This window comes from Pelecanus crispus, chromosome 13 (assembly GCF_030463565.1).
Source record: "Pelecanus crispus isolate bPelCri1 chromosome 13, bPelCri1.pri, whole genome shotgun sequence".
NCBI classification, from domain to species: Eukaryota; Metazoa; Chordata; class Aves; order Pelecaniformes; family Pelecanidae; genus Pelecanus; species Pelecanus crispus.
In genome coordinates this window covers 23,526,335-23,541,826 of record NC_134655.1, presented here as the reverse complement: position 1 = coordinate 23,541,826, position 15,492 = coordinate 23,526,335, and the positions used below count along the sequence as shown (strand labels likewise).

At 54.0% G+C, this 15,492-nt stretch overlaps 1 protein-coding gene across 1 annotated transcript; it reads right to left on the bottom strand.

Moving 5' to 3' along the window:
- Positions 1–4,629: 4,629 nt before the first annotated feature.
- On the bottom strand, positions 4,630–5,648 carry CYSLTR1 (cysteinyl leukotriene receptor 1). The gene has a single exon (XM_009491717.2). It carries the CDS (start codon positions 5,646–5,648, stop codon positions 4,656–4,658), a length of 993 nt encoding a protein of 330 aa, XP_009489992.1. The 3' UTR covers positions 4,630–4,655.
- Between the last annotated feature and the right edge of the window lie 9,844 nt (positions 5,649–15,492).

The window sequence follows — 15,492 nt, the reverse complement described above, 5'->3', positions numbered from 1 at the left end:
TATACCGAAACGATGAAAGGCGCCTAAGGAATCGGTGTCTCCTCCCAGCCGCAGCCCTTGCTTTTGCTCACACCCGCGGGTTGTACGTACTATCACCCGCTATGGGCTTCAGCCGAACTCGGCCGCTTTTCCCCTCCGTGCAGGAGCGAACCCTCTGCCCCAGCACGGGCTGCTGGCGGGAGCGGGCACGGCCTGACTCGAAGCATCGCTTGTTTTCTGCCTGGTGAGCCTCCTGCTCTGAACGCTGCTCCGGGTACACGGCACCTCCACAGTGGTAAAACCCAGCGGCGAGACGAGCAGGTGAAAGCACTTTGTTTTACAGCAATGTCCTGGTTTTGGCTGGAAGAGAGTTAATTTTCTTCCTAGTAGCAGGCATAGTGCTGTGTTTTGTAAATACAGTATTCATCAGTTCATACTGTAGCATATAGAATACACTTACCACGCTGCCTAAGCCCCACGGGTGATTTAAAAAGGCTGTAAGGCAGAACACGCTAGCCCTAAGTAGATTTTCTTAGTGGCTTGACTTAATGCTGGCTAAAATCGGAGGTCTAGAGGAGAAGTTTTCACTCTGAGTTTTCTTTGGGGGGGGGGGGAAGTGTATTTCTAGTTGTGGAGGTTGCAGAGCGAAGCCTTGAAGATGTTACCTGCCTGCACCCTCAGGCACAGGCACTGAACAGCAGAGAGATCCAAACCAGCATTAAGCGATGATTTGGAAGGCTCGATTCAAGGTTTCTGAGTGCTTAGGGCTGGCAACGCGTGCACAGCAAGTGACAGAAATGACAAGGAGTGTTTATGAGGCTCCAGTTATTTCTCCATCTCTGAGCAAGCAGAAATGACGCCGCATTACAAGTACGAACACCGGTGCCTAATTTACCCGCTGGCCTCCCTCGTACTAACCCCGGGATCATGACCATTTGCCGGATCAGGCAGCGCGTAAGCGAAGGGCTAGGAGAAGGCATGGCCTGCCTCTCCAGCACCCCCAGCCACGTGGCGATGCCCCCTCCTCCTCGCTCGGGCTGTTCCTGGCTGGCGTGTGCTCTGCGGCACCGGGTTCCCTTACCGAGGACCCGAGGGACTCCTCAGAGCGGGGCAGTGTCGGTGAGGAGGTGGCTGGCAGCGGCGACTGCTTTTTTTCTTTTGGTAGAGACAAGCAAGACCATTTTATTGCCATGTGGCCACAGCGAGGAGCTCGTCTCGGGTGCTGGTTTCTTCCAGACCTATACTGGCTTTTATCAGAAATAACCTTCCCAGGCAAGCAGAGGCCAAAATGATGGCGCTTCCGCCGTGATGATGCGATGCCAAAGGGCTGCAGTTACCATCAGCTTCCAGTGAAAGCTTTGCAGGTCTGAACTCCGTGCCGGGACAGCCGTTCAACAGAGAAATGGCATTTTTTAGGCAAGGCGGACGGTGCGGTTGGAGCCCAGCGCGGGAGGGGGGACTCTGCTCGCCGCCAGCGCCGTGGCCGGGGTCCCTGTGCAGGGACCGGTGGCCATGTGGGGACGGGTGCTGCTGGACCCCCTTCTGTGGCTGGCTCCTTCCCAGCCTGAGCATCCCTCCAGGAAAACGGGAAAAAGGAGGAAGGCAAAGAGCGAAAACCCAAAGATGATGAAATAAAATGCAGGCAGGGGTGGGAGAGGGGGAACTGAGTGTGACCACACCGGCAGAAACAGGACAGCGTCACAGGTGAGGAGCTGAGACTGGACTAGCTAAAAAAAGGAATAAACCTCCTTAGGCAGCAGGCACAGGACTAACCCAGCACTAGAGGACACTATTGTACCATCAATTGCAGCAGATGCAGCAGAAGAGAGTCCAGTTTTGCGCAAGAAACTGAACACTTCGCTTGCCTTTTTCTGGCATTTCTGACACAGGCACCGTACCAGGGTGGCACATCGTCCCTCCTCCCAGCTCCTGTCATCTTTGCAGCCCATTGTCCTGGTTTCGGCTGGGATAGAGTTAATTTTCTTCCTAGCAGCAGGCATGGAGCTGTGGTTTGGATTTAGGATGAGAAGAATGTTGATAACACACTGATGTTTAGTTGTTCCTCGGTACTGCTTATGCCAGTCAAGGACTTTTCAGCTTCCCATGCTCTGCCAGGGGTACAAGGAGCTGGGAGGGGGCACAGCCAGAAGAGTTGATCCCAACTGCCCCAAGGGCCATTCCATACCATACGGCGTCATGGGCAGTATGGAAACCGGGGGGGTTGGCCGGGGAGCAGCGATCGCTGCTCGGGAACTGGCTGGGCATCAGTCGGCGGGTGGGGAGCAATTGCATGGTGCATCACTTGCTTTGTATATTATTATTACTATTATTATAATATTGTTATTATTATACTTTATTTTATTTCAATTATTAAACTGTTCTTATCTCACCCCAGGAGTGTTTCTCACTCTCACTCCTCCGATTCTCTCCCCCATCCCATCGGGGTAGGGGCAGTGAGCGAGCGGCTGCGTGGTGCTGAGCTGCTGCCTGGGGCTGAACCACGACAGTCCTTTTTGGCGCCCAACGTGGGGCTCGAAGGGTTTGAGATAAGAACAGATTAACTAGAGTGTATTAAGGAATCCGTTAACAGTTGCCGGTCATGATATTAGTTCATCTGATCTGTACCATGTTCTTTCCTTGGCTAAACCACAACACCCATGCAAACGCCGCAATTTCTAACTCACCTCATGACGGGAACGGGTCCCGTTTCTTGGCACGTCTTTCTCTCCAGATCCCTACTCCTGAGCAAAACCTGATCAGCCTTCGCTGCTACGGTGGCACTTTTCTGTGTGCCACCGGGCAAGGGCACAAGTGGGGGACAACCACCTTTGCCTCTCACCTGGAGCTGGGCAGAGCCTGCCCGGCACGAAACCCAATTTCCACCGAGCCGATGGCAAAGCTCCCTCCTCGCCGGTACAGGCTGGAGTTTTATAACTAAATAACGCGTTGCAGATCCTGCCTGTATTTTTGGCAAATGGAAGTAGAAAACGTCCTTCTCGGCAGGCTTTTCCACGCAGGGGCCCCCTGTGCGATACGCGGCCACAAGACACCCAAATCCATTGTCCTCACCAAAAGCATCACTTCCCACCAAGCACCTTACAAGCATTTTCTATCCGTAACTACAGATCTACCGAGGTCCCGGCTGCTATTTGTTGGGGTGCTCCACCTCTGCAAGACCTCGCGAGACCCCAGCTGCCGTCAGAAGGGGTTTGGCTCTGACAGATCCCCGCACCGGCAGCCCCGGATGGTGCCCTGAGTCCAGGGAAGTCGGGCTGCAGGAAAGGCCAGTTTGGCCGGACCAAACTCCGGCTCCGAGAGGCTGGGGCAGCGAGTTCCCCAACATCTCCGCCTGCTCCAGGTGCTGCCCTCAGCAGCTTCTGTGCTCCTTTGACTGAGTTTTTATTATAAAAATTATTATTACACAAATATTACACTCTAGTACTGTGCGTAGATAAAAATATATTGTAGGGAAGAAGAATCTATTTGCAGAGACTTTAAAATCAGACACAGAAAACAGTAATTGTTAAAATTTGACTTGCAACATTTGCATTCAATTTTCAGCAATCCTTTTTTAAGTAGTCTTTCCTATTGCACAAACACCACTGCCATTTCTCTTGCCATAACCATTGTCTCGTAAAAAAAAAGTAGGAAAAAAATACTTCTGGTACAATAAAAAATGCTTTGCAACCCATGTATATATAGCTTTACTGCACCATATTTTAAAATTTGGGGCCGTGCGTATTATTTCTACATCTTCTGAAACTCAGTTTTCCGTGATGATTTCTATTTACAGTTGCACAGTGCCCTTAACGCTTGGGGACACAGCGATAATATTTAATGCTAACCCTTGAAAAGAAGTTTTAGCCAAGTCTCCTCTTCCACAGGCTCTCTCAAAGCAGTCTACAGTTCTACCATTGAACTGTAAGCTCTGCCCTCCCGTGGGTTTAGGGGGAACTGTAACACTCCTCTACCTGAACAGCTTTCAGCCCTCTTCCACTTTAACATTTTCTAAAAGGGTTGCAGATCTTGCTGAAAATTCACATCCAGAAATTGCTGTGCAGGTGAATTTGCTGGTTTAAGTGCCTTTTGCTGACCCAGGGATATGCAGGCTGTGGTGTAAAGAGTGAACTTACATTCTTCTGTGTATCTGTAAAGACAATTTCTCAAGCAGACCCCTGCCCCCAAGCCAAACTCCTTTTGCTCACTCTTATTCTACAGTATTAAAACCGTTTTCCTTATTTAAGATAACATCACGTAACTTCATAAATACCATATCAAAATATACTTGCTATTTATCAACCACTTTTTCAACTAAGAGTCTTAATCCTACAAGACTTCCTATTTTTGTCTTGATGTATCACGCATCTCGGGCTGGGCTTTGCTCCAGCAAAAGGCAAGCAGTGCTACTTTTCCATGTGTTCACTGGAAAAACACAGGGAAGTTTCCTTCTGTCCAAGATTTTGAAGTTTTTCTTTACATAAGAAACATAGCCCAATCTGGTTTTTTATCATACTGTACTCAAAATAAAAGATTCACTCATGTCTCATATGGACTCAGACTCTTGATCTCCAGGTCTTCGCAGACAGCTTTCCACGGGCCTTGGGTTGCCTCTTTTCTGCAAGGTGTGAGCAAGGTGAACAGTCTTGAACAGAATCAAATATCATATATAGCTACTTTTAAAAAGGTTCCTCATCTTTGTCTTTTATGGAGAACTTCTTCCTGAAGGCTTGCGTTAAGCTGGAGGAAGAACCCTTCCTAAACGTGGTAAGTCTCTTCCGAAAGTTGTCCCCTGAGAAGAAATAGAGAAGTGGGTCAAAGCAGCAGTTGGAAGCTGCCAAGGGGAGCGTTACCACAACCAGTTTCTGTAGGTATATGGTGTCCTCGCAGCTGGTGTTCTTCAGCCGCAGCACGTGGAGGTAGACTGTACGCAGAATGTGGTACGGGGTGAAGCTGATCAGGAAGGTGGCAGTCACGATGATGATCATCCAGACCGCCTTCTTGCGGTTAGCCTGGTTCTTCTTGAAGGAATTTTTCAGTAAGGTCCTTATGATCATGGTGTAGCAGATCGTTATGACGATAAAGGGAAAAATGAAACCCACAAATAGGGCAATAAAATCCAGGATCACCACTAGATTTTTCTTCTGAGAGTTTTCTGGGGGTTCAAAGCACTTGGTCTTGTTGCCATGTTGGTATGTCCCATTTTGCAGAAAGGGAGCACTTGTCAGGGCGACAAAAATCCAGATGCCAAAGGAGACAAATTTAGCCTTCTTCTCCGTTACCAAATTGATGTTCCGGACCGGAAAAACAATGGCTACGCAACGGAAGAAGCTCATTGCAGTCATGAAAAAAATGCTGCAATACAGGTTGACATACAGCGTGTACGAACTGAGCCTGCATAGAAAGTCATTGAAGAACCAGTTCCCTTTATTGACGTAGTAGGTGACGCGCAGGGGCAGGGTGCACACGCAGAGGAGGTCGGACACAGCAAGGTTCATCATGTACACTTGGAAGGCTGTCTTCTGCCGGTATGTTTTTATGAGGACGTACAGCACAACGCTGTTGCCAACAAAGCCCATAATGCTGATCATGGAGTAGAGCGTGGAGTAGACTCTGTTTCGGAAGTCGTCGATGGAGTGATGGCACAACAGGTTGTCGAACGGCACCGTCATGTTGCCTGGGGGAGGCACCGAGTCCGCCTGGCGAAGAACGTCAGGCCTAAGGATGAAAAACTCAGGTGAGTTATGCAAAGCAGCACATGAAAATAAAATGCGATTATTAAAAAGGAGGGGAAAACCTATCATCTCTCTCGTAGAGGATAGAACAGCCAGGAAGGGAGGCGGGTCTGTGCAGATCCGTGTTATTATGTTATTGCAGCCACCCACTACAGCCACCTTTCTCAACCTGGTACCAACAACTGGGGCTGTAAAGATGAGAGTCGCGTTTTCCTAAGTCCTCAGACCTGGCAGCATCCTTCTTCTACTGAATTACCAAAAAGCTCTAACTCCCCACAAACTAAGGTAGCTACTCATTAAAACAGCAGAGAAGAATAACGCAGGTGGCCATACCACTACACAATTTAAAGTTGAAAGACCAGATCTGGTCCCTAATGACTGTTCTGTCCCATCTCTCTGCACCGCCTGGGAAATGGCAGTCTCTTTGTGCTCCACCTCCGTGCCTGTCTGCACAAGGGGAGGTCACTGCAAGAAGGTTTTTGAAACAGTAAAGGATGTGGTCAAACAAGTCTTTCTCCAGTTCAAAAAAAAGTCAATAAAAAAACCCCAAATCCTTTGCAGAGAAGGCAGAAGAGGATTCCAAGTCAGAGGCTGCTCAGCACACAACCAAATTCTGCATTGCTCTCCTCTACTCACAGGTAGCACTATTTTTTAAAGTTGCTATGGTAATAAAAGTGTGTAACTACCAGCTTTGGAAAGGATTTCGCCTATTATATCTGATGAACAGGAAAGATCACTGTAGCACAGAGGATGCTGCAGGGCTCCCGTTTCCCTGGCACTGCCTGGGCAGAGATGCTGCTGCAACAGCCGGCAGACGGAGCAGGGAGCTGCAGGGAGGCTCATGTCCCGAGGACAAAGCTCTTGGTCTGCAGACATCTGCACTATCGAGGTAACTCCCCAGCAAAGGGTTTCTTCTTGGGCTTGCTTTTGCACATTGCTTTGATTTACATTAGCAGGTCTGGGGCTCTCCCAAGCAGTCGGACTCTACAGCCAGGGAGGGTTTTCGGATCTGCTCAGCCAGTCTTTTGCAAAATTTTATCGTTTCCTTTGGGAATTCATTTGAGTGCATCGAGGCATGACACTTACTTTACTTTAGGACAACCCAGATTAAGAGGAATACACACACTGCTGCATTCTTCTCATTCATTTTCAATTTCTAATGGTTCAGACACAGAATTTCACTCGCAGTCTGAGACCATGTAAAAACCCCGATGATCAGAACTGCAGGACACACGCAGACTGAAATTATGGGACTTGAACAAAAACGGTGATGAAAGCAAGAGCTGGGACAAGAGCAACTGAGAACCCACACTATCTATGTGCTCAAAACTGATGTTAAATGGCACATATTTTCATCCATGAAAATAGTCTGGCAGCATTAGAGCAGAAGGATTCCCTCAGTCTCTCTCTCCAGGGTATACTGGGAATTCAAAACCGCACTGGGATGCTCAAAGCTTCCAGGTTTCAGTCAAGTTTCAGCTATTTGGGACTTGATGCTCTTAAAACAATCCTATCATTATCTGCAACGCACAAATGACATTAAAGCTCAACACATATCAGCGAGGCAGCACAGATAGGAGGGAAAGCAAAGCCTGACACGAGAGAGGATGGGTTTTTCCCCCCACCCTTGGGCTATTCGTGGAAAAGTCGGGGTGTGTGAGCGACCGACCGCGCGACTGCACAGAGGTCTTTGGCCAGAAGAGGCAGCCAAGACTCAACACGGCTCTGTCAGAAGCTACAGATCAGTACACCATCACTTACAGTTCACCTTAGCTTGCACAAATGAAGCTTATCTAGCGATGCTGATCGCAAATAATCTGTTGATCAGAGAGAGGCAGTGAGTTTGCAGCCGCGTCCTGTCCCTGCCCCGCAAGTGCCGCCTCTCGGCGGCCGGGTTCTGGCGGTGGCAGAATCCAGACCTCAGCCCCAGCTTGGAGGAGCCTGGGCTCCTCACGATGGAAAACCCAGAGTGGGTCTGAACACCTGAGACGGCCCTCGCCAGCCCCTCGCGGCTCCAGCCGCCCCGCCTCTGCGGGGGCCAGCCGGCAACATGGAGCTGCTGCCCCGGTGGCACGGAGCAGAGGAGACCGAGCCCCGGGTCCCCGGGAGATGCCGAGAGATCCAGCCTTCAGCCCACACTGCTGGCATCCTCGCTTGCCCGAGGTCTTCGCTTGAGGTTCAAGTTATGAAAAGAGCAGCGCTCCAGTAACGTTTGAAAATCTCCAAGATGGGGCTAAAATTAAGTTTGTGGTAACATTGGGCTGATTTTAAGCAATTGCTTGGGAGTGGCAGGTAGTGCAATATTCTCTGAAAAAAAGCTGCATGATCCCCATTCCTTGGTTTTATCTGTCAAGATAATATGATGCGGGTGATGAAGCTCTTACTACTGTTACTCTCATGCGGGGGGTTGATGCCTAGCAAGCAGACCTGCCGAGCAAAACCCCGCTGTGCTAGGCACTGTAAGAACACATTGAGATTAGTGGCTCAATTATGTCATGAAAACTCATAGATAAAATTTCTGTACTTACTGAGGCATCACATATCAGTTCTTTCTCAGACATTTAAAAAACCCCCACAACCAAGATGTTTGAGATTAAGAGGCTGGAATGATCTCTTTTGCACACTGGGGCTTTTTTTTTTTTTTTTTCCATCTGTCTGCACCTCCAGGCAGTTATGATCAGTGTGAAGAAGGAGCAGAAAACACGACAAACTACGCCAGCCCCGTGGATAAACAGAGACGTTTTGCCTGAAAGCCGTAACGTGATGTAACGCTCGGAGAAGGGAAGAGACGGAGGGACGCGGAGGAGCGCTGGGGGAGCTGGGCAGAGCCTGCGTGTCCCGAGGGCACGTTTTGGGTCAGGTTCCTGTGCGCCTTTTGAGAGGGCACGAGCGATGCGCGGCTGCAGAAGGCACTGCTACCTCCCCGCCACCGCGGATTTCTCCTCCCTTCTGCCAGTTTAGCTGTCCTGCCTAGGGGACAGCCAAGAGATACTGGTAAACATCTCAGCCCATCACCTATGCATTAGATAAACTTCCTTCTTTAATCTCTATGCCTATTTGTGCACAATCCTTAGGTGGCATTGGGCTGGGTTATAAACTTTTTAACCTCCTTCGGGGACTAAATTTCAGTCTTTCAGCTCCTATTCTTAAAGACATTGGCAGATAGTGAACAACCACGCGACGTCTTTGTCTGAAAGACAAGCTGAGACCCGTTATCTATCATATTTCTAAGCATAATTTAAAATGCTTTTTATAACCAAAAGGGAAACTGATGGTTACGATACTGAAGCAGACTGCTAAAGCACAAGAGAGCTGCACACCTAGAAATGTAGCTGCAAAAGCCAGAAAAACCCCACAAAACACCATTTCCCAGCTGAGCCTTTAGACCAGCTTTGTGTCACGAATTGAAGACAAATATCGCTTCTGCCACTTTTTATTTGTGTAGTTGTTGTTCACAGAACCATTTACTTAGGTGGCGGTGAACTCGGCTTATTAGGAACGTACAGAAGCGAGAGAGCGCACCGATGGCTGGCTGAGAAAAGCATCTCAAAGTAAGCAAAACCCTAAACAACTGCTCTTTTCCAAGTCTCACGCAGCACAGCTGGATTTATAGTCGGTCGGAAGCGGATCGTACTAGATTTAGTGACACGATCAAGAAGCACGCCACCAAAAAAAGACACCAGCCTTTGTTTCAAGCTCCGACGTAACACATCCCCAGTCCTCAGGAATTCCAAGCACTGAATTTGGGCTGCATCCAGCGCTTGGTGGAAGAGGCGTGGGAACCACCGCGAAATACCGAACGCGCTTCACCGACATCATCTCCCCCCCGGCGAGGGGAGCGGAGTTTGGCCTTCGAAAGGGGAACCGAGCGAACAACCGCAGCAAGCGGCGGGCGCTAATTAATAACCCGGCTCATTAGGACCAGGGGGGTATAACCGAGCCCCGCGGGTCTCCAGCCCGGCTGCCAGCGCTCCCCGCCGGGGCAGCTCCCGGGGCCCGGCCCCCCCCGAGCCGGGCTCCCCCCCACGGGAACCTCCCCCCGCCGGGGACCCCCGTGCCGACCCCCGGCCCTCCAGCGAGGACTTACAGGAGCCAAGGCACGAAGGAAACATTGCCCGCGCTGCTCCACTCCATCCCCGGCCGCTCTGCCCCATCCCCGGCCGCGCTCACTTATCCCCGGCCGCGCCGGGGAGGGTCCGGCCCCGCCCCGCCCCGGGACCCGCCCCGGGACCCGCCCCCCGCGCCGCCGGGACCCCCCAGAACCCGGGACCCCCCGCCCTGCTACGCCCCGGCGGGACCCCCCCAGCCCCGGGACCCCCCCAGCCCCGGGACCGCCCAGCTCTGGGACCCCCCCAGCCCCGGTGGGATCCTCCCAGCTCCAGGACCCCCCCAGCCCCGGGACCCCCCAGCCCCGGGACCCCCCAGCTCCGGGACCCCCCAGTTCTGGGACCCCCCCCCAGCCTCCGCGGGGACCCCCAGAACCCGGGACCCCCGCCTTGCAACGCCCCGGCGGGACCCCCCCCAGCCCCGGGACCCCCCAGCTCTGGGACCCCCCCCATCCCCGGCGGGACCCCCCCAGCCCCGGGACCCCCCAGCTCCGGGACCCCCCCAGCCCCGGTGGGATCCTCCCAGCTCCAGGACCCCCCCCAGCCCCGGGACCCCCCAGCTCCAGGACCCCCCAGCCCCGGTGGGATCCTCCCAGCTCTAGGACCCCCCCAGCCCCGGGACCCCCCCAGCTCCAGGACCCCCCCAGCCCCGGGACCCCCCAGCTCCGGGACCCCCCAGTTCTGGGACCACCCCCAGCCTCCGCGGGGACCCCCAGAACCTGGGACCCCCGCCTTGCAACGCCCCGGCGGGACCCCCCCAGCCCCGGGACCCCCCAGCTCTGGGACCTCCCCATCCCCGGCGGGACCCCCCCAGCCCCGGGACCCCCCAGCTCCGGGACCCCCCCAGCCCCGGTGGGATCCTCCCAGCTCCAGGACCCCCCCCCAGCCCCGGGACCCCCCAGCTCCAGGACCCCCCCAGCCCCGGTGGGATCCTCCCAGCTCCAGGACCCCCCCAGCCCCGGGAACCCCAGCTCCGGGACCCCCCAGTTCTAGGACCACCCCCCCCCCCCCCCCCCAGCCTCGGCGGGGCCCCCCAGAACCCGGGACCCCCCGCCCTGCAACGCCCCGGCGAGACCCCCCCAGCCCCAGGACCCCCCAGCTCTGGGACCCCCCCAGTCCCAGTGGGATCCTCCCAGCTCCAGGACCCCCCCATCCCCGGGACCCCCCCAGCCCCGGCGGGACCTCCCCAGCTCCGGGACCCCCTAGCTCCAGGACCCCCCCAGCCCCGGCAGGACCCTCCCAGCCCCGGGACCCCCCAGCTCTGGGACCCCCACAGCCCTGGCGGGACGTCCCCAGCTCCCGGACCCCCCCCATCCCCGGGACCCCCCCCCAGCCCCGGCGGGACCCCCCCAGCCCTGGGACCCCCCCAGCCCCAGTGGGACTCCCCCAGTTCCAGGACACCCCCAGCCCCAGGACCCCACCAGCCCTGGCAGGGCCCCCCCCAGCCCAGGCACCCCCCAGCCCTGGCGGGACCCCCCCAGCCCTGGGACCCCCGGCCTCAGAACACCCTGGCAGGACCCCCCAGCCCCAGGACTCCCCAGCCCCAGCAGGACCCCCCAGCTCCAGGACCCCACCATCCCAAAGGACCCCCCAGCCCCAGGACTCCCCAGCCCCTGCAGGACCCCCCAGCTCCAGGACCCCACCATCCCAAAGGACCCCCCAGCCCCAGGACCTCCCCAGTCCTGGGATCCCCCCCAGCCCCGGTGAGACCCCCCCAGCTCCGGGACCCCCTAGCCCGAGGACCCCCCCAGCCCCGGCAGGAGCCCCCCCAGTCCCGGGACCCCCCCCCAGCCCTGGCGGGACTCCCCCAGCTCCAGGACCCCCCAGCCCCAGGACCTCCCCAGTCTCGGGACCCCCCCAGCCCCAGTGGGACCCCCCCAGCCCCAGTGGGACCCCCCCAACCCCGGCAGGACCCCGGCTGGTGCGTGCTGCCCGTCCAAAAGGCAGAGGGTGCCCCGCTCCCCCCACCCTTATGGGGCAATGGGGAAGCCCTTCTGGGGGATGCGCTTGTCTGTGGCACCTCCAAGGTGGACCTGCTGCAGCATCTAAGGCAGCCCTGCCGCGACGACGCGCCGTGAAGACCTCTGTCATAGAATCATCGCATCGTTTAGGTTGGAAAAGACCTTTAAGATCATCCAGTCCAACCATTAACCTAACACTACCAAGTCCACCACTAAACCGGACCCATCTGGTGCTGGTGTCCCCGGACCCAGCCTTGTCCCGCTCCTCTTCCATGACCACGTGTCGTAAGCGGTGACCTCAGGTGCTCCTGTTGAAAAGACACCTGCATCACCACAGCGTTCACGCGGTGCTGCGTGCTTGGGTGCCCACTTGGCCGAATTGTCATTTTTTTCTGCCCCAGCTCCGTTTTGATGGCTGGTTTTGGAGCTCCCACAGACCCGTGCACGCTGTCTTGGAAGCGGTGGCATTGCCCTGCCTTCTACGGAATCAGTGTTCCCGAAGGTACAGCTGGGACAGTCTTGACCATTGACACCCAGAGCTGTTCAGGCTGTCCCTGCAGAGTCGTCAGCCCTGCAGCTCCCGTGTCCATGCGGGGGACCCAGAGGAGCAGAGCTCGCTGCCAGCTCTTCCTCGGAACTGGAGGGTCACACAGGTGGCAGATGCAGATGCTGCGGTGGCCAAGGAACAGCTCTGACAGTCATCCAGGACCCAGAAAAATGATTTTCTTCCCTGTGATCCCAACTGACCTCTAGTACTAACGCTAAGATTAAACTTTAGCTTCTTATACAATAACATATTAACAACACTGAGTAAATACAGTTCCTCAGAATTAAGGATTAACTTCCAAAGTGGCAGGCACCAAAAAAATGGTAGCTATCATGAGATCCTGTAAACACTGCTCTCTGCTCATGGGACGAACATCTCTCCGTGTCCTCCTGTTTCCACAGCCCCTCTGTGCTGTGGAGGTCACGCGAGGGGACCCCTCCCTGCCTGTCCGTGCCCCTGTGCGAGGGTCCCCAAGGCTGCTCCTGTCCACCGCCCATTTTCTGCTCAGCAGGGCATCCCGTGCCGTTATTTAGGAGTGCTCAGTGCAGGAAGGAAACATTCCCACCACAGGTCTTGCTCTCCCAAGTCTGGCACAGGTGGAATCCCACCACAGCGCAAGGGCTGGGGAGAGATGGGGCAGAGGGGGAGGAGGGCATGTGGGAAGAGGGAGAGCGGTTACTTGGATATTAGGAAAAATTTTGCATATTAGGAAAAATTTCTTTACTGAAAGGGTGGTCAAGCATTGGAACAGGCTGCCCAGAGAGGTGGTGGAGTCACCACCCCTGGAAGTGTTCAAAAAATGTGCAGATGTGGCACTTGGGGACTTGGTTTAGTGGGCACAGTGGTGTTGGGTTGGTGGTTGGGCTGGATGATCTTAGAGGTCCTTTCCAACCTTAATGACTTCTAGTTCTACTTTCATTAAAAATAATCCAGCCACCAAGCCAGGAAACATGAAATTGCTACTCTACCCTTAACTGCCTTAGTGGTGGACTTGGCAGTGTTAGGTTAATGGTTGGACTGGATGATCTTAAAGGTCTTTTCCAACCTAAATGATCAACAATTCTATGATTCTTCCATGATTCTACTTCCAGCCCTGCCTCCCACACGAGCCCCTCGGACCCCGCTGCCGCTGTGCATGGCCCGTGGCTCTTTCCAGAGGGAAGGGCTCAGTGCAAGCATCGCTCATGAAGTTCCTTCAGCTCTTTGCTTTCCTGTAGGCTGTTTCTACATCTTCAGTTCTGGCACAACATTGAGTGATAACGTTTAGAAAACCCCTACAGATGGTTGGGCAGTGAACGAAATAAATGCCACCATGTCAATAAACTCATTATTGCTCTCTAGGAATGAACCACAAAAAAGATCGACAGTACACTGGAGCCTGCTCTCGTGGGAGGTAGGTGGATGATGGTCTCTTTGGAGACAATTAGCAGGTTCTGCCTGGGCTGCAGGGTTGTGGTTTTTATTTAAGAGCTGTTGCACTCTGTCACTGCAAGCTGCCATTCACCGTGCTCTCTCTTCACTGCTTTACATCGTGTAGGGGAAGCAAAGGCTTGGAGATGGGCTGAATATAATGGCAGAGCCCTTGTCCACCTGACACTGGAATTACAGACCCATTGCAGAGCCACCTGGACGTTTCGCAGTACCGAGTATTGCAGCTGTGCCCGCTTCCTCCAGCTGAGATGCCAGGCTTTCTTTTCTCTTTTTCTTGCTTGCATCTCTTCCACCCTCATGTGTCCCAGAAGGTTTTTCTGCTGTCGAACCCAGCAATTTGCACTTTTGTTGTGGGTCCTTGGTGCCTGCGCACACCCAGAATGTGCAGACTTGCGTTTCAGACACAGCCACAGCGCCGTGGAGGTGGCAGTTCCTCTTTTGCACCACTCCCTATGAACAGAGAAGGTGTGCGAGAAGTCAGTACACCTCACCCATCTGCCTCTTTTGAGAGCCTTGCCTGCCTTCCTTGCCTACCCCGTGCACAGAAAAGCCTGCCCGTCTCCCAGGAGCCACCTGGCAGCGCATTAGGAACAGGCAAATCATGGGCTAATTCAGGCTGGATCTGTAGTCCAACCTCCTGCTCAAACCAGGTCAGGCCAGGTTGCTCAGGGTTTTATCCCACCTGGTCATGAAGACTTCCAAGGATGGAGGTCCAAGAGCCTCTAAGACTGGGCAACCCATTGCACCGCCTGCAACCTCCTACGCAGTGAAGCCAGTTCTTTAGTTTGCTTTAGCTGTGGTGCACATCTTGGTATTACTCCATTCTGCCATTCCTTCTGCTTTTTCTTTTGCACATTTTTTGCTATTCCTTCTGCTTTTTGCTGCTCATTTTGTTATTCCTTCTCCTTTTTATTTGCTGTTCCTTCTTTCCTTTTTTGCCCTTTCGTGTCAAGAACAGAAAGATTTCTAATTGCAAGGTCAGACTGAGGTTGGTGTGAGATCGAGGAGGCAGCTACTGCTCCAGATGTGCTGGCAGAAGAGCAGTGTGTGAGAAGGGTTTCCTCACCAGACTCTGAAGAGTCTGTGTACTTCTCTTTTCTCTTTTCTAAGGTGGTTAACCACGCAAGGGACTTTGGGACGCTAACCTGCAAGACACCGGGAATCCCTGCCTGCCATCGAACACAGCAAGACCTGGAGGTGTTCGGCATCTGGTAAAGCCAATCCCATAATGCCTACAGAAAGGTAAAAATTCAAACCTTATCTTTTACCAACACATATGTAGCCCCCCGTAGCTGCGGTCCCTGTGCTCTGCCAAGGGAGGACTCATCCACCCAGGCACGTCCTTCCCTTGACGTGGATGAAATAAAGCGCACAAGGAAAGCAGGGGAAAAAAAACAGGAGGAATGGGGCACGGAAAGCTTTTGGTGTGGGTTAATGAAGGGAGTGCACTGGTGTGGTGGTCCTGGATCTAGCAGGTGTGGGGGGCATTCCCATTGCAAAGGGATGGGAAAGTCGCAGGGACATCGAAGGTGTGGAGATGTTGCCTGAGTGTGCGAGGAGATTAAGAGTGGTTTTTAATGCAATAATTTCCATGCCTTGATGCCTGACAGCCTGTAGTCATTCTGAAACAAGTGGCTTTTGATTCTCGCCTGCACCGGAGCTACTCAGCCAGGGACATCCCCTCTGTTTCTGAGCTGTGGTGAGCCTCGAGCCAGCCCCAGGTTGGCTGAGTGGCA

Bases quoted from the DNA above. Each gene is read 5' to 3' on its own strand.
- CYSLTR1 (XM_009491717.2), bottom strand. From the start codon at position 5,648: ATGACGGTGCCGTTCGACAACCTGTTGTGCCATCACTCCATCGACGAC.